The sequence below is a fragment of the Seriola lalandi genome, unplaced genomic scaffold (genome assembly GCF_002814215.2).
Source record: "Seriola lalandi dorsalis isolate HSWRI2012SDOR001 ecotype SW California unplaced genomic scaffold, Sedor1 jcf7180002054972, whole genome shotgun sequence".
In the NCBI taxonomy this organism is placed as follows: domain Eukaryota; kingdom Metazoa; phylum Chordata; class Actinopteri; order Carangiformes; family Carangidae; genus Seriola; species Seriola lalandi.
Genome location: NW_019525660.1, coordinates 925,940 through 944,932, shown reverse-complemented (window position 1 = coordinate 944,932; position 18,993 = coordinate 925,940). Strand labels below are relative to the sequence as shown.

At 40.5% G+C, this 18,993-nt stretch overlaps 1 protein-coding gene and 1 long non-coding RNA gene across 3 annotated transcripts in view; both read right to left on the bottom strand.

The window, feature by feature from the left end:
- Positions 1 to 6,424, bottom strand: part of LOC147817105 (uncharacterized) — a 9,882-nt gene extending 3,458 nt beyond the window's left edge. The window contains exons 1-2 of the long non-coding RNA XR_015436641.1: positions 5,672 to 6,424; positions 623 to 765 (exon numbers count right to left, since the gene is read on the bottom strand). This is a non-coding gene — a long non-coding RNA (uncharacterized LOC147817105). The remainder of the gene's footprint in view (positions 1 to 622; positions 766 to 5,671) is intronic.
- An 838-nt stretch (positions 6,425 to 7,262) lies between these two features.
- On the bottom strand, positions 7,263 to 17,964 carry pitx2 (paired-like homeodomain 2). Of its 2 annotated transcripts, XM_023397934.2 has the most exons (4): positions 17,581 to 17,964; positions 14,941 to 15,010; positions 9,830 to 10,029; positions 7,263 to 8,969 (listed from the first exon to the last, which is right to left on the bottom strand). In XM_023397934.2, exons 2-4 carry the CDS (start codon positions 14,984 to 14,986, stop codon positions 8,412 to 8,414), a joined length of 804 nt encoding a protein of 267 aa, XP_023253702.1. In that variant the 5' UTR covers positions 14,987 to 15,010; positions 17,581 to 17,964; the 3' UTR covers positions 7,263 to 8,411. The 2 variants fall into 2 exon arrangements, with proteins under 2 accessions (XP_023253702.1, XP_023253701.1); XM_023397933.2 differs by lacking the exons at positions 14,941 to 15,010; positions 17,581 to 17,964 and adding an exon at positions 10,561 to 11,142.
- Positions 17,965 to 18,993: the final 1,029 nt, after the last annotated feature.

Sequence of the window (18,993 nt, the reverse complement as noted above, 5' to 3'; positions counted from 1 at the left end):
GTTATTTTTTTTAGAATTACACATTGAATCTATGAATTAATGAAAGAATAGGACGCTAAATTTTTTTTTTTTTTTTTTTTTTTTTTTTTGTCAAACTTTCTATATATAGACTAACATGACCATAATGGAAAGAAGTCAGACCTAATAAATGACATAATAATGTAATAATAAACAGAGATTGTAATAACACAATAACATAATGTGCATTTTAAATAAAAGGCCAAATGGAAAATGTGAGAAAAAAATAAAACATAAATGTGCAAAGAAGAGGATAAATCAACAATAACCCTGTTAGAAATGAAGAGAGCAATCAATATTTATATTATTACCTTAAACAACAGTGACATAGACATTTCAGCTTGTATATAATAATTGCTTGTTTCAAACAGCTGGTCGTCAACAGAAGAATGTGTGGAGAACAGTCAACCATTAGGGTTGTGTTTAGAAAAAGTGAATGCCAGAAATTAAACTTGGGAAAAAAACCCAAAACACCACAACTCCAAACTTACCCCAGTGAAAACTGGAGCTTCCAACATCTGGCTTTAATAAGGGAGCAAGCCAAATAAATATTTTTTACAAGGAGTAAACATTTTACACTTCAGCCAGCACCAGAGTAACTTACAGCGACTTAGCGGGCAGAGCTTCTATGTTTTGTTCAATGACAGTCTGTCGATGGAGGCACAAGTTGTTGAATTATAGGCTGGTCTCTCTCTAACCACAAGCTGCTGCTGGCAGGATGGTCACGGGCAGCAACTGCAGCAGGCTCTGGAAGTAGTGGACAAAAAAGCTTATTGCTCTTAGGCCATGTGCAATGTAACAAAAACACTGTGAATTACATCATTTAAGCATGTGAGAAAAATCCTGTTTCTGATAAAACAATGGCAGACATTTGTTCATTAATAGGCAAGGTTTGATGTTTTTCCTTTAAATGAAACATGTACAAATTCAAACATGAATGTTGATATATTGAACCAAATTCTGAGGGCAATTTTATGTCTGCAGTGCAGACCAGCAAATGTGTGTGTGTGTGTGTGTGTGTGTGTGTGTGTGTGATGAGCAGAGTCAGTGATTTAGATTTGAGATGCTGTTGGCTAAATTTTAAATCTGACTTCCTCTTAGTGACTGTTTTAAACAGAAAAAAGCTGACTGCACAATTCAGTATGACAAAAAGATCAAAAGATTTATGCTGTCCTCACAAAGAAATGACAAAGAGTCATCAAAGTTTCCTCAGTTATCTGCGTAATGGGAAAGGATAATGGCATGCATAAGTATTTTGATGCCTAGAAACACAAATTCTAATGCAAATCTAACATTACTACTTGATACAGAAACCTGGTCTGGGACAGCAGACGAAGGCTTGAAATAACTGAGTTTTAAATTCATCAGGTAACTGTGGTTAAGACTGAGCAATTGCCCAGATTCTTACGCTCATTCAAACCTACTCTTCAAAGGCAAGTTTCCAGCTTTAAAACCAAATATATCTCATGTAACATTTAACTGTAACATAGTAGAAACTGCTTTACATTATATTATAATTAAAATCTTGTGGCTGTCCCTTTATTTCTTCCTTTCTACCCAATATCTGAACCACATGAAAGCACAGAGGTTTTATTTAGGAAACACAAATTTCTGACTTGTAGCTTTGAACTGAACGTGGCATTAGAGGGGGGATAAATGATGTAAAGCTTCTCTTTAAGTGGCCCTCCCCATAATATTGTGCATTTCATGCCCAAAGATACCGTGTTTGTACAGCTGGAGAGTCAGATCAGTGTGTAGAGTGTGACATTAACTCTGCAAGTGTTCAGGGTTTTGTATTCACGGGGGCAAAAAAAAAAAGTTGCACTTTAAATGGCTGTGCATGTAAGTTTCCACATTATTTGTATATTTTGCACAATTTGACACAGGCTGGTCAGAAGCAATGAAGAAACCTCATTATTGAAATATCTAATCTTACTTAAGAGGGAAATTTAGGATTATTACCATAAAGACAAGTCTTAATGCATACCATGAAGATTCAGTTGGAAATCCTCCCACATTTTGCTTCTGTAATGGTGAAATGAGTTGTTATCTGATCTTTGATTTTTCAGGTAAGACGGGATGAACAGGCAGGATTTCATTCAGGCCACTAAACTCACATGAACTGGTGAGAGCATGAAGGCGAGCGCTGGACAATTTCCACAGCTTTTTCTAATTCACTCTGCGTGTGAGGGAGAAATTGTATGACACAAAATGAAAAAAAACAAAAAACTAAAACAAACAGAAGCGCTCAGGTGTAATTTTCTATCTGAAGTTGGAGCCTGGGAAACTATTGTGCCAGGCTGCTCGTCAGACACAGACTCCGGGTGGCTGACAGCGGCGAACAGAGGTAAACGTCAATTAAGACGTTACAGTAGATGACAGGCCTAAAGAAAACAGTGCTGAGAGATGCCATCTGGGGCAGACTGTGTAAACTGAAGGTGTCTGAACACGATGCTTCAGATAAGGTTAAAATGTTAGCAGCTTTAGACTTGTCAGGTTAACATGAAGAGGCATGAGGAAGACTCTAGGTAGTCTATGTGCCTGCAGGCTGCCTATTTTTGAATTATATGTGTTTTCATTATTTTATTTTCAACATTTTTTATAGTTATATTTATAGATAATGCACAATGTATTCGTGGATAATATCTGATAAAAATATAGGATGCGTTTCATGTGGTCAACACGGATCATAATATAGTATTCCTGGTTTTTCTTTGCAGCTGGGTAGGTCGACCTTAATGCTGAATAATACCACTTGAATGGCATTTTCATCCAGAGGAGTTTGAGCGTGCAAGCTTTTTTCTGCAATAACCTGCCGAACACACACACACACACACTCACAATACTTTTTCGCTACTTTTTTTATGTATTCATTTTGCCCACTAAGGTAACTCGGGGAGCCAAATGGCTCAGAGATACCTTCAACATTAACACCCCAGAGCAGAGCTATACTGAGTGACATCCAGGGTTCAATTTTTCTACACTGAGGATGCCAATCGAGCTTTTAAAATATTCTGGCACAGGCTCTTAAATCACTGCTTTTCACCTGGCGAAACGTATATAACATCTACAGTTAGTTCTGAAAGATTTTTTTTTTTTTTTTACCCAACACAGGGTATGTTTCCTCTATCAAATAAATTCATGAGTCTCTCCTGATGGATCACTTTTTCCCTCCCACTATTTCAAGGTCCATGAGAGCCGTGCTGCTGATGTCTTCAGCATGCTTAATGTGTAGAAATTGATTTGGAGAGAAAACATCTCAGATGTGTGTTTTGTTTTCATTTTTCTTTAATAGAACTTGAGCGAGCAGGAAGTGTGTGCGTCATGAAATTCGCCCTGGTTATCTGCTTTCACACGCTCTGGCCAGACGCCTGCCCTCAAACAGCACCGAGCCCCCACTGTGAGAGGAGCCGATACACAGCTTACACACATGCGCGCGTACATATTCACGCACACGTCGATCCACATACAAGACACACACATATACCCAAAGATATACATGCAGTGGACACTAGCATTGAGGAAGTATGCATGCCTTTGTGTACCTATTCACAAGCGTGGAGGCATGAATGAACACCCGCAAGTCAATATTTTCACACAGAGCACACACATTTAAATCAAAGCCTGCGGCAAAGACATACATGTTTCTTCATTTTGCAGTCCGCAAACGCATGTGAATGTTGTTGCAGCGAACAAAAAGAAAATTGAACAATTTCTCCTGCATCATGTTGTAGAAGCGAAGCGAGCAGGTCAGTGACTGTGTGGTTTTCAGAGTTCAGCTCAGACGGACGCTCATGCATCTTGTTATATGGAGAACTTCTTCTTCGGGCCTTAGGTGAGGGTGAGAATGTGTGAGGTCACACCATGTGACCTTTAGCTGAAGCCGCTGGGCCGCCATTGGTCCAGAGCCAAAAAACCCCCCATACCCTCAACCTCAACCTCCTCCCCCAGACACACAGCAGTCCTCTCTACTGCCTGACCGCTGCACTGAGGGCCAAAGTGAGGAGACTAGTTGTGTGTTGTGCACCTTCTATGTAGCCATATTCTGAAACGCATATAGAAGGACCCCAACCCTAAATTATACATATGTGGGGATACAAAAAAGGTGTATGTTTATATATTTCCATTATGTTTGTTTGGTGCATTTGAATGTTTTTCTTGTGAGACAGGAGCATGTGCAGATTGTGAAAAGCTAATTTCCCCCATTGGGACAATAAAAAAAACAATTTATCTCATCTAACTTATAGATACAAACTTGGCTTTAACAAGCTGAAAATTGCTGATGATCTTTGAGGTGTTGGTGCTGGGTGGCAGAAATTGAATCTTGCTCATTTAGCCCTGATGCCTTATTGCTTACTTCAAAAATAAACTACTGATCAGCAGCACTCTGTAAATCTGAAATCTGTGTTCATTATACCTTAACTCATAACCCACAGCTCTCACTCTTCCTGCTACTTTTAAACACACAACCCAAGACTCAGCTTCTTTAAATAATCTGCATGTTTGTTTTTCTTTGTGGCTGAAAAGGCAGAGGTTTAATTCTGGAGTTCTCTCTGGAGTTAATCTTTTTTTTTTAAGTCAAGCAAGTCCTACAAAAGGGTTTTATGTTGTGCATTCATAACAGTCATAATATCACACATTAACATCCACCACTGAAGTAGCCTATATATTAATCTTTGAAGATGAAATTGTTGCCATCATCATGCAGTAAATGAATGAAATTAATTAATGAAAAATAAATATTGTTTTAGAATTTTTAGTTTTGCACCAGATTTTATTTTGATCAAAATTCAACCAGCAATATCTGTGATCCTTCATAGTGAGTGTGTGTGTGTGTGTGTGTGTGTGTGTGTGTGTTCAGTAGTCTCATGCATATGTCATGCAACTTGTGCAACAACAACAACAAAAAAATATGTAACGTTTCAGAAAATGCAATAGTTGAAATTCAGGCCTCATTAGCGTGTAATTAGAAAATATGCTCCCTGATGCGTCACATGCAGAATATTATACCACCCAGTCTGTTGTAAAGCCGCCGCTGCATGAATATTGACAGCTTGTTAATTATTTTGATTAGGGGCTGTAACGATACATGTTTGGATATTTGCACTTGCTCGCTTTTTTTTTTTTTTTTTTTTTTCTTCAATTCCCAACGGAGTGTTGAGGTGAAAGCTGTGTCGGTTCGGGTGTGTTTCCTCCCATTGGATTTTTATTTTAATCATGCTGGCGGAACAAATCTCACATTAAGATGTACTAGTGTGTTTTATACCAAAAACTGGCGGCGGGAGGTGTGTGAATTTGCTTTAAACACATACTGAGAATTGCATCTTTGTTGGAACATGAACTACATGCGTCTGCTGTATCTCTCAGGCGATATTAATGCGTGGTTATGCCTGGAAAGTATATCGTTTTCTACTTGAACATCAGTTTGGTTTGACGCATTAATGACTGCAGTGTCTGAAGTTTGAATTAATTTCTAATTTAAAAAAAACAAAACAACAAAAAAACATGAGCAGAGTACAAGCAGACACGGTACAAACAAAAGCTCGTTTTGCGAAGCTTCTCTGCAAATGTCAGTAAATAAACCAGTGTAGATGCAGCCGCAGCAGCTAAAAGCCATGTGTTGTTTTGCATTGAAACTGTAATGAGCTCTTACCTTGCGCAGGCTGAAGAGGAGAGGAGAAAAGGTCCGCAGTCCTGAGCGCCGTTTCAGCCAAATGAACATTTCCCACTGAAGCCTCCTCTCTTCAGGTCATCCTCTCCTCACATGTTGATTGTGTGGATGTGTATTGAGGCTGCAGACTTGCGTATTCGCCCCTATACAGCAGCCGAGGCTTATCCCCCCTTGTCAGCTGATTATTGCTCCGCGTTACCGACTCCATCAAAAGGTGACGAGACAAAAGAGCGCGCAGCTTTTTTTTTTTTTTTTTGCTTTTTTTTTCTTCAGGAAAATGTAATTGTGCAGAGTGAGGAGTTCAGGCCGCAGACTGCGCGCTGCAGATAAGAAAATTACTTGAATTCATTGGTGTTGAAAGAGAAGAATGGCTGTCTTGTGTTTGTTGTTTAACAGTGGTCTTCTAAAAAACAACATTTAGACTAACTCTTGATTTATTTCTCTTCATTTTAAATCCCCCCTGAGAGGTGACCTCTTCCAGCATGACATCAGATCCTAAATCAGCTCCTTCAACAAGAGTGCTGCAATGGCTGCTTTTTTTCCTTTCTCAAAAAAATATCCCAGTTATTTTAATTGTGACAACAGTTTCATATAATCATACAGAGCGTTTAAAATAACACAAACTCAAACAACTCACACGGTCGACATTAGGAAGCTGGAAAGTGCACTCAGCTCGGGCCTGCAAACCCAGACTCGGGACTATTTATCTGGCTCTTTCAGCGGGGAGCATTGCGGTGCTTTCCCCCCGGTGTCTCGGCTCTGCCTGCAGCCATGAAGCTGCATTCGCCCCCCCCTCCCTCCCACTCCCCACCTCGCCTCCTGCTGTCAGCATCGGCCCACATACCTCTGTGTGAGCTTGTTTGCTCAGGCTTGTGAATCATAGTTTCCCTAGACCGTGGCTTTGTTTTGTTTTGGCGCATTTTACGCACTATAATGCATGACTTTAAAAAAGTGCAAAGTTACAAAAGAAGGGCAAACAGATGCATGCACGAGGCAGGCAGGCTGCGTGGAGATCATCTGGATGTTTGGAACAAAAAAAAGGAGCAAGACTTTATATGAATAACAACATAAACTCTAAACAAATAACGCTTATGGTTAAATTATAGAGATTAAATTCATCAGTAAAAATATGAATTTGGACAATTACACTTTTGTAGAATTGCAATTAAAACATTAATTAAATCAAGTGATTATTTAAAATTGTGGATTATAGGACGTTTTCTAATAATCCACTTGAGAGAATCCCCCTGAGTTCAAACACAGGGAGAAAAAACAAACTCTAATGGACTGTTGTCATTGTTGTGTGGTCCAACTCCTGTTTGTTGATTCCCGTGTTATTTCAAGCACCAGTGACCAGCAGAGACCCTTGGCTGAGCAGGCAGACATGTATTCTGCAGTTAATCTGACGGAGCATCTCGCTGCTATGTGTATTGGAGCGGCCCATTGTTTTCCTCTATAGATTAGCCGCACAAGTTACTCACATAATCGAAAGGCTATAGACAGGACTGTCATTGCTTTACACTCCACTAACGGACTACCGACACAAAGATTCAATAAAAGTCCTCCAGCAGAATGTTTTTGAACAATATATTTACTTCCATTAAATAAAACACAATAGTTTTTTTGGATGTTGAAAAAAAAAAAAAAACATAATTCCGTACCAAATAGTATACACAGAGCAAAAACCAAATAATTTGTCGCAGGAACATTTTTGATGCTTCTTTTTTTTTTTTTAAATCCAGAATTGCTATTCTAAATCGATATTCACACAGACATTAATAATAAATTTATAATATGTTAGAAACACACAACTGGTGCGTTTTAGTATGTACATTCCCTTTTTGTTTGCAAGCAAAACATGATTCCTTTTTAGGGTTTTCTCTTTTTTTTTTTTCCACATGCGTTGATAAATTGAACCTGGAGAGAACTGGAGGGTTATAGCGCATTCGCCTCGACAAACAGGAGATGATAATTCAAATATATATACAACCTTTTCAGTCAACAATTAACGTCCAAAATCCATCAGGAAAAACCCTCATGACGAGCTATGAGAATGAACCAGGCTTGTGTTGTTGTTGTTGTTGTTTTTTTGTTTGTTTTTGTGTTTTTTTTCTGTACTGTGGCGCAGTGTGAAGCAGAGGCCTGGACTCGTCATCATCATCAAAGGGGGGAATAAACCTAAAAACTCCCATTTCAGTTTCACTCCGACCTGGAGTTGAGCTTGTTTCAGTGGTTCAGTCTTCTAGTGCCCTTTTTTTTTTTTTTTTTTTGAAAAATGAAAAAGTAGTTGTAGTAGTCTCTTGTTCCTGTGGCCGGCTGTTTGTGATTACCCACACACTGCAAAAAATGACCACCATAACCAGCCATTTAGTCTTTGTAATCAACATTACAAATCACATTTTCTTTTCCTGAAATAAATGAAAATTAAATCTACCCACGTGGCGCGATGGGGATAATCTCACAGGTTTTTGTTTTTTTCTTGAACGTTTGGGGGAATGTTCAATGGCAAAATCTTGATGAAAAAGCCAGAATATATTCCAGCTAGTACCAAGAAAATGCCAGTTGATCAAGAAATTTCCCTAAACACATGAAAAAAAAAGGTAAAATGATCCCCTCGCCAGATTTCCTTACCCCCCTTTTGCGAGAAAAATAACACTTAAAGCGTCACTACCAGCCTCTAATGACTTGTTAGGGTGGTTATTTTTTGCAGTGCAGGTAGGTATTAGACTGGTCTGTCCACGGCGTATTGGCAAGCGCTCAGATTAGTCGCCGGATTCTGCACACTGGCGTATCCAAAACTCGAGTGCTGCTTGGCTTTCAGTCTCAGGCTGGCCAGGCTGGAGTTACAAGTGTCCCTGTACACATAAGGAGGGGTCGGAGGCGCGTAGGGGCAGGCCGGCGTGGGCACCCCCGAGTTGAGAGACGGGTTGCTGAGGTTGTTCAAGTTATTGAGGCTGTTGAGGCTGGAGCCCGGCACGCCTGTGACCGCCGATGGCACCATGCTGGAAGTCATGGAGGATATGGAGTTGGGCGGCGAGAACATGGTCTGCGAGGACAAGGGGTTGACATTCATGGAGTTGAAGAAGGGGAAGCTTTTGGTAGATAAGGAGGCCGACGTGAGGCCCTTGGCGGCCCAGTTGTTGTACGTGTAGCTGGGGTACATGTCGTCGTAGGGCTGCATGAGTCCATTGAACTGCGGGCCGAAGCCGTTTTTGCAAAGCTCCGCTTGTTGGTTTCTTTCCCGTTTCCTCCACTTGGCTCGCCGGTTCTTGAACCAAACCTGGAGCAGAGAAATTAGAAAGTTAGAGATTATATTAGAGGATTATTTATCCACTATAGCCTCTGTAATTCTTAGTATTTATTGTATTGAGTCAGTTCTATATTTTAATTATCAGTCAAATCCTATTTAATTTTTTGCACTTGCTGCTGAAGTTTAAATTAAATGAATTCTTATTTCCTGATAATCGCAACGTCTATAAATCCAAGGTGGCTTCTTCTTTGATTCCGTCCTTATCTGAGCAGAATCCACACGGGGCTGTCACTGCACTGTCTTAATGTGGCGGTGGATGTGTATTCCTCCGCAGGCTCCCACAAACAGGCTGACCTCCATCACACAACACCAGGGCGACAATCGCAAAATACAAGCTTTGCACCTCTTTCACACGAACAGGCGAACACGACTGGTATCTGTCACCGACTGGAACCGTTCACGTTAATAATGTGTTGTTGCACTTAACAGGCAAATAACAAACAGGCAGTTTTCTCCCGGTTTATAATATATAAACCACTGGAAATATTGAAGTTTGCCGAGAACAACAAATGAATTTGTACAAAGATAGATTATGTTGCAGTGAGTGCAGTGGATTGTAATTATATTTAGCCTAACAGATAAACATAGACAGTGTAATTAAATTGAGCTTGAAGCAGCAGTATATTTAAACAAGACTCTAATTATTTGTTTTCAGCTGAAAACTGTGTCCTAAATTATTTTCAAGGAAATTTCAGCCGTGCGTAAAGTTTGGTGTCCGTGCGTAATAACACTTAGGTGCAGGATATTTATAGTTGAACCGGGCAATTGGTACAAATTACCCGAAATTATACACACGAATTGTTTTTGTTTACACCCAGGGGAACACTCACCCTGACCCGGGCCTCTGTGAGGTTGGTCCACACGGCTATCTCCTCCCTTGTGCTCATGTCCGGGTAGCGATTCCGCTGGAAAGTGGCCTCCAGTTCCTGCAGCTGTTGGCTGGTGAAGTGAGTCCTCTGCCGCCGCTGCCGCTTCTTTTTAGAGGGGTCATCTGAGGAGTCGTCGTTTTTATTTTGGATCTTTTCTTTTTCTGTCAAGAGGAAACGAGTTACTTTAGTCAGGGTCAGGCGGATTAAGGCCTTTGTGCTACAGTGAGGGAAGAAAAATTCCTGAATCCACGACACTCTTGGGAAATGGATGAGCTGTTCAGTCTGCCTGCACTGGAGAGGAAACGCTCTGATTCATAAACTGAGTTAGTTTTTCGTGGTCTGAATTTTTGCATTGTCCTTCATTTCATGCGACTTGCCTTGATATTTTGATTTAATGTTGACACTGAATGTTTGAGTAAATGCCTGACTAATTTTAGTTGACACAGGACAAGCTCTCTTTCATTCACATGACACGGAAACTTTTCACAACACACGCGCACACATACACGCGCGCTCACACACACCAGCATCAAAACTAATTATCCGAGTAAAAAAAATGACAGCTGTAATCTGCTATCTGCATGCATGTAAAACTCGCTGTGCGCTGATTCACGGGAGCCATCTTTTGTTTGATATCAAGATGACATCTGCGGCGCCTTGCAGAGAACATCTGCACCCCGGGCGGTTCTTACCGACTGACTCCGGACTGGACGTGTCCGACACGGTGTGCACTTCTAGCCGGTGTTTAGAGTCCACAGACCGCTGCAGCGGCTGTAAACTAGAGGCCATCGCCAGAGCCGTGTAGTGAGTGGAGGCAAGTTTATTCCCTGTTAGGTGGTGATGTTCTGTGTTTAATGGATCCCTCATAGAGTTCATGGGTAAAAGATCGCACAACTGGCTGTCAAAAGCAGATTAAGTCCCCTTTTAGTACAGGAAGGATAAGCGGAAAGTCCGACGGCGGAATGTGTTCAGCTCTCCAAAAAACGCACAGCAGCGCGGCTCCTCTTGCGGTTCAGCAGAAACCCTCTTTCTGTTTAAGCTGGTAAATGCTTTAAAATAGCCCATTGAGTGCTGCCATAGCATCGGTGGCAAACAGCGGCTACCTCGGCTGACTATCAGAGTGACAAGGACAGGTAGGTGATATTAGATCCAGAGGCATACACACACTACACCGCTCTCTGTTCATTTCAGCTGTTGCCTGCGCACTGCCCATCCAACTGCGCCTCTCTCCAGACCTCCACGTCACCAAGTTGCGCCCGCCCATATTCTCTCTGACAGGCACATCCATGTGGATATGACGGTGTGCCCAACCAACCGGAGCTTGCAGAAACGAGATATGTCTGCCAATGTGTTTATGCCGGGCTGGCGCTTATTTTTCTCTTCCAAATAAAAGCATGTAAAGAGAGATGGGACGCACGGTGTACCCGAGGCGCTCCGAGGTGTCGTTGCGCAGCAGCCCAAGACCAAATAAAAATGAAAATAACACAGTTTGGCCTCATTTTATGAGATGGGTCCAGTGGCCCAGTAAAACGATGCAGTTCTATTGATACCCAAGCTGAGCCGCGTGCTCGCAGGCTCTGTCACCGCAGTTTACTCAGGGAGTCGATGTGGATGAAGCGAGCTACTGAGAGGATTGTATTGAAAGCACAAAGAAGATGAAAAAAAAAAAATCCACACTGAATATCAAACAACAACCTCCTTGCCTACAGCACAATGATCCTGCGGAGGGACACGCGATTTTAACTTCAAAAGGAGGGAGGTGCCAGCCTGCTCCAAAAACTGTCTGTGCGCACTTGTCAACTGACGCTAACTACCAGACATGTACAGTATGTTAAAAAGAGCACATGTGCAGCTGGTGCAGCTCATACTGGCGTGCTGCATATGGTGGGGGATGCAGAATTTCAAGTAGGCTATCATATGTTCATTCAAAGGCAGTGAAGACACAGGAAGTTTAAAAAAAAAAAAAGGTGGTAAAATGACTTTAAAAGCGACAAACTGAGGCAGGATGAATAATGTGCATTTTCATCACATGCCTCAAAAATGTGACCCAACTGTGACCAAAGTGATTCACTATTCACCACAACCCCGTATGTAGCCTCCGTGCACTGGGAAAGCAGTGTCAGTCATACTAGTTGTCAAATGAGGCGACCCTCTTGACCTCCCTAGAGTTAAGGTTCAAATATCCATTAAATCAAACCAACGGAGCCACAGTTAGTTCGCCGCGCAGACTCAGTTTGTTGACGACGGATTACTTCATCAGAGCTTAACTGGATCTCCCTCCTCACTTTGCGTTTGGACCCCTCAGTCTCAGGGAGCACTCCTCTAGTGTTTTCCCCCCTGTTTTAATCTGATAAGACTCTCATTTGCCTAAGAATTTCTGAAGTAGGACTTTTAATGAGTTGAATTGATATGACTGCTTTTTTTCCTTTTTCTTTTAACCTATAATTCCCCAAAGATTGTGACGCGTTAAAGCAAAGCAAACATGTTCAATCAAAAAAAATGTGACTTTAATTTTCAAGGCGGGACACTGAGGGTGGAGAAATGTCAGCTGGGTAACAGGTGATTGAAGTCATGGAGCGATTTTATAGAGAGGAGGCAACATTCACGCCAATCAGGGCGACTCATAGCAGTGTGCAAGTGAAAATCATCATCATCATCATCATCACCATCATCATCACCATCACCATCATCAAATAACACACTTCCCATCTCCACGTGGCCAGGCGGACGCCCATTACAGCCAGCACATTTGGATTTGGCGCTGTTGAAAAGTTACTGGGCTAATCCCGTGAAAGCCCCTGATATATAAATACCAGCAGACCATAGCCTACAACACACACACACACACACACACACACACACACACACACACACACACACACACACACACACACTGAGGGAGGGGCAATACTTTATCAAAAGCAGCGAGCCAATCACCCTCAAAGAGCAGTAAAACCTTGTTTTGGATCGTCTCTGAGTCATTGAATTAAGATGATTGATGTTTTTAGTTCGGATCATTCAAGCATAATTTAAAAGTAACAGATGTATTATTATTAACACATTACATGTGTATGCATACATAAAACAATCATGCTCTGACATTTCTAAACATCAAATAAAATACATGTTAAAATTTAATGAGTACCTTATTTCAATAGTAATAATAATTATTATAATGACATAAACATGTAATTCTAAAAAATTGAACGTTCAGTCAGAATCAGGTTACTGTTTCCTTGATAAGGATAATAATAAAATCCTATTTCCTGTGTCTTATTTGATGGAAAGCAGCGGTCAGTCTGTTGCTCCTTTTTTCCTTCCAGCCGTATTGTAATACTAAACTTGAAGTGGATTATCGGTTTCCTCTTCATTTCTACCTTCTGAATGCTTTATCTCACTTCTGCGGATTACTGCGCGCAATAGGCCTCTGTCATAGAGGGCCATTAATTAGCAATTCAGTCAATATAGGGGGAGACGACAAGGCTTTTTACATAGGATTAAGGAGACATCAGATTTCTCCATTAGTATATTCCTCCTCACGACTGGGCTTTCATTATACATTTAGTTTTCCCCGGAGTCAATCCAACAAGCGCCGCATATATTATACAGCAGAACAGTTGACGCTGGTGTGTCTATATTTGCAAGCATCATTCTGACACCCCCCCCCCCCCCCCCCGTGTTTTTATATTTCAGTTTTCTTATTATTCATAATCAATGATCGTTCACAATGTGCAGCTATGCCATGACGAGCCTGCGCTCTGTCGCACAGTCCCGTCGATGCTGGCTAAATGAAACAGAATGAGGGTTATTGGTTATTCGTTTAAGACCCTAACAAGACTCGATGTCATTTCCACTCCGCACTGGAGAATAATTAATAAATCCCACACTTTGTCGCGCAGGATTCCAGCTTGTGTTTAGTCCTGTTATCGTTTTTTTTTCTTTCGGGGATGTCAGTTTGGAAAGCAGCATTTATGAGAACAGATCTGAAAATGGTTAAGGAGGATTATTGGGGGGGGGGCGCATTAAAGTCTGTGTTTTGTTGCTGTATTACTTTGCTGAGCCAAAGGCCGAGCAAGTAGAACTAAAGGCTATAATAACATTTATAAATAGGTTCTTTTAATTACATCACATAACGCCGCTGCAGTGCTGTCAGCCTTATCTCATGCTGGGATGATGCTCAGTGTTTTCTGCCAGCTTCAAGTGCAGCACTGCAGCTGCAGGTCCACATCTGGCCACCAGGTGTCCCTCTAAGACAGATAACAACCTGGATTCACCCTAAATGCCTCCACAGTGACAAGAGAAGAGGCCAAAATATCTGTGGCCACTTTTGAACAAACTAGTGAAATTCACTGCAAAATATAATATGAAACAGGTTTTTTTTTTACCATCACATCTTCACTATTATTCAACAGTCTTAAAGTTGAAGTTGTGAAGAGAACAACTGGAGATTATAATGTGAGAATTCAAACAGAAGTGATGGCTTGGCCTATACATTTCCAGCGTCATTTTATTTTTACCTTTTAATTAAAGATGTTGAGTTTATTTTTTAAGAAACTTAACAAAAAGCAATACATTTGAAACAGTAGCTCACCATCACACTACCACATCAGTTCACTGATTTGACACAAAATCAGATTATGATCAAAAATGTGTTTGTGCCACATCTGAAGGTGCATTAATAACTGCATTATTATTGTTATTATTAATAATAATATAATATTAGTTTTACGTTGACTTCTCAGAAGATGTCAACTCATTTTACTTTTAGCCTTTATAAAAATGTTGACGGTTGACAATAGAATTTGTAGACGGGAAGGGTTAGAATAAAATATTCGCTGTAATTAATAATCAGGCCATGTTTGGAAAGGAACACTCGATATACAAATATCTATAGTGTGTGTTACCATGACGACCATTAAATGAAGGACAGCATATCTTTTTAATGATTTATATGCAGATTTGAAATGGAAAATATTAGCCTATGTTTTATATTATATTAACAAAGAAGCCCTGTTTTATTATTTCTGCTGGAGGAAACGCGTCACACTGATTCCTGTGGATCAGATACTCACCTATTTGCGCGCAGGTGGTGGCCAGTTTGCGGCAGTGGGAGTCCATTATGGCAATTTGAGGAAACCGCTTCTGTAAAAACAGACAAAAGAGCCATAATTAGCCTTTAAGGCTGGTAAATAACCTCCTGTGTGGTTCACTGTCATACAGCTCTGCCTGTGCAGTCAGTAATTTTGGAGTCAACATATGAGACCTAAAAGAATAGTGGTGTGCTCAAAGGATGACACCAGAAAAATGCTGGTGGTCTAGAGGAAAAGATTTAAAATGCATACAATTAAAATACAATGGTGTTGTTATAATGAAGCAAATGCATAAAATACATTAAACAAAGTTGGGATGTCAGCGATGGTGCTCTCTAAACGAATCTGCTCTGATCTGAAAGTCTCACTCTTTGTAAAAATGCGTCAGTGATCGATTTATTTCCAATTTAATTTTACCAGTCAGGAAAAAACTGTAGCTACGGCAGAAAAATCCCATCTGTATTTCATGAAAGCCTCATATGATTAAAAAAAAAAATAGAATAAAATAATGGAAACAAGATGATTTTTATTGGAGAAAAATCTCATCAGCCAGAAGCTCTTTCTCATCATTGTTTTAAGACAAATTAGAGTCTAAAACGTCATATTATGGCTCATCATGTATTGTTCTATTTTTTTTTTACCAGTGCAAGATTTCTTTTTTGTACAGTCTGATATATTGTTTAAAATCCGTCGTGTTTTGCATGAGCCGGATCTTGTGTTTCGGTGCAGCCTGCAGCAGTTGGAAGTGCAGTGATTCCGTAGTAAAATCACGGGATTAGAGTCTGATTGAGATGTCTGTCGGTGGGATATTACAAAATTCATTATCGCAGCCCTCATACTACTTCGATATGAAGTTACACAGATGGGGTTTTATTAGTCCAGGCTCACACTGTTTGCTTATGATAATTCAAGTCGGGGGAATTTGCATGCAGTCATGCTGTTAACCATTTTCCTCACTTCTTCTCTTCACCTGCTCTACATCATCTGTGAGGTTTTTTTTTTCTCTTTATTTCAGAAGATGCAGATATTGGAGGTTAAGTTTTACACGGTGTGTACCTGCACAACCTTTCCTCTCCTCCCTCCCCTATATCCCCACTGCAAAATGAAATAGTGGGGGTCAGGCTGTAAGGTGTAAGGTTATTGTATGCGGCTCCGTGTTATCTAATCAGTGAGATTTAATGAAGGGGGTACCTCAAATATATCACCCTGCCTGGCTGCTCCGCGTTATTTAGATATTTTACTGTATTTTATTCTGGTGTGCTAAATTTCAGCATTGAATGATGTTTTTTGATCTTTTTTTTTATGCTGAAAAAAAATGAAATGAAATTAAGGGCGTATATTTCCCTTTACAATTACAAGTAAAATAACAAATGACAAATAAAAAATACTTAATTAATAACGCTTAAATAAACTAAATGCACAAATAACGTAATAAATGACGTTTAAGTCAAAGAGAATTTATATTATTGTGCTAATTTGCAAGCACGTAAATTTAGATGATGAAATTAATATTATCTAATTCTCCAAAATAGGGGATCACATAAAAACTGAAAGACTGCAGTTTTCATATGTTTGCATTATAAATATCTTAAAATAAATGTGGCACGTTCAACACCAATAATATTATCAATAATAATAATGATACTAACAGAAATAATTATAAATGGTGGTTCTGTGGTATTAAATATTTATTTCTCTTTAATTTTTTTCATCAAATGCCGCAGTGGACGCTTGTATGGATGTTGTGATTGCTGATATTCATGTTGTTCATCCATTCATTCTCACTTCACGGACGCTCCACCACCAACAGTTGATGTGCATCAGTGACTCACATGGCATCCGGCCCAGTGCAGACAGAAAGCTGGCATTGCCTCACACTGGCTTTACTTCTGAAATTAACACAGTAGAGCATGAGACTGCAGCCTTTACCGGGAGATGAATCGACTAACCTCCACCATATGGTCCTGTATTAATTAAAGGCGTGAGACCGTGAACGCCCCCCTCACCCCCCCACCCATTCTCTTTTCACTATATTGCAAAAGGATGCACATCTGAACTCACTTTACCGACTTGTTGTGAACACTGTTATTGGTGATTTGCTCAAGAGCGTGAACTCACCACTTTATTTGTGTTACTGTGCGAGTGTTGAGACGCTTTGTTTGTCAGGTATACAGACATTTTAATGCCTTTTCATGGAATTTACGTTGCTTTTTAAACTCAGAGCACCAAACTGACAAACTACAATGACGCCAAAATGCGCAAATATCCAATTCTTGGATACTTCAAGTGATATTTAATCATTTCAAACCATCGCCAACCAGAGGACAGTACTGTCTGGTTTACCCCCTCGTTTTACTTCCCACACTCCATCACCTCTAACGATACATCATTATCACCCGCCGACCTGTATGGCGGACCCCGCTCTCACATCACTTCGTGCTCCTTCATGTTGCACAGCCACGGCTTTGAAATTCACATCAGGACAGGCAAAAAAAGAAAAAAAAAAACTCGAGGTGGAACAAATTCCTCCACTTGCATTAACTCACATCTCAGTTTCTTTAAAAAAAAAAAAGAAAAAAAAAAAGAAGTGCCCGCAGCTCCTCTATAGCCTACTGCACTTACCAGTTGTAGACACCGGTGGGGTTTTATTTGCCCAGCCGTCGTTTATTCTGTAGTGAAGAGTTAAATTCCACCGTCCAGACACACTCAGACACCAGCAGTCGTGTTTACAGCAGAAAATTCAGTCAACTTCAGGGTCCAGTACCGTTGAAGTCTAAGTTTCTGTCCGGAAATATGAGGGTTGCATGGATGTGGCTCCCCCACGGCTATGTTATCCAAAAAAAGGAGACGCAGCGCTACCTTTTAGGATTGTTTCATTTATGCGCATAAATAACCATCTATTTACAGTGCGAGGAGAAATGGCGAAGGAGGCGCTTTCATCAGAGTCTCCCCTTGGTTCGTCCTCTTCTGTCTTCCTCAACTTTTTCCCCCTAGAAAGACGCTCCAAGAGTGGCGCATTTTTTCCTCCTTCTTTTGAGCTCACAGAGGGACCCCGCGCGCGTGTATGTTTGTGTGTGTTTGTGTGTGTGTGTGTGTGGGTGTGTGTGTGTGTGTGCGCGCGCGCTTTTAAAGGGGTGTGTTTGTGTATGTATGTGCCTGTGCCTGTGTAGTCTAGCTGAGGACAAACTTAGTAGCCTCTCAACTTTCAACAACAATCAAACAAAATAAAAAAATCATCACTGTGGTATCTTTAAAAAGAAAACCTGTGTTTAAAAAAAGATAAAAAAATAAAAAAATTTAAAAAAATAAAACACTGATATTCCTGTTTGCCCGCCCCGCCGCGTTTACGGTTACACTGCACCATTTGAGATGCAGGCAAGCAAAACATAGAATGGGTCAATTAGCCTAAACCCAACCTGTAATTTAAAACAAGCAACTCAACTGCTTATTATCTAAACTCTGTGCGCGCAAAAATAAACAATAGTCACGACCACAGATTCATGACTAAACCCACTTACTGGCAGGTAATTTAAATAAAATAGGCTACATTTGCAGCCACAGATACTGATTCCTGTTCCAGCTTATTATGTAATCAGTAACATTAGAGTCCAATTAATGCTCATTTAAGGGCCATTTCACACATGATCATTCTATAATTTAACATATCTGCAAAACAGAGTATTATAGAGGTGATGGAAATTGATGCATCAGGCTGCTTCAGGGCCAGACAGACCTATGGTGGAGCGGATTTATGTGCAGATGAAGTGAACAGCTGGCTCGGATGCAAATGTTCTTTATAGATCCGTTTCCTGAGATACAGACAGATTTTTTTTTTTTTTCCATTCAGCATCTTAAGTGAGGCGAGCGAGCAGACCGACCGGACGTAGGCCTGCGTTCCCCTCTCCTAATCCTTCTTTTACATTTTTAGTCATACTCCCATTAAACCAGTAATTAATGCGCACATCCACACGGGAATTTCCAGTCAAAAGGGGACACTGAAGCAAAACGTGCGCATCACGCAACCCTCCAACCCCC

What these genes read in the sequence shown, in the direction of transcription:
- pitx2 (XM_023397933.2), bottom strand. Translation starts at nt 10,744, where the DNA reads ATGAACTCTATGAGGGATCCATTAAACACAGAACATCACCACCTAACA. An exon ending in GTCCAGTCCGGAGTCAGTCG is followed by an intron (nt 10,030 to 10,560) that starts GTAAGAACCGCC and finishes TCCTCTTGACAG; the next exon opens with AAAAAGAAAAGATCCAAAAT. An exon ending in TCACAGAGGCCCGGGTCAGG is followed by an intron (nt 8,970 to 9,829) that starts GTGAGTGTTCCC and finishes TCTCTGCTCCAG; the next exon opens with GTTTGGTTCAAGAACCGGCG.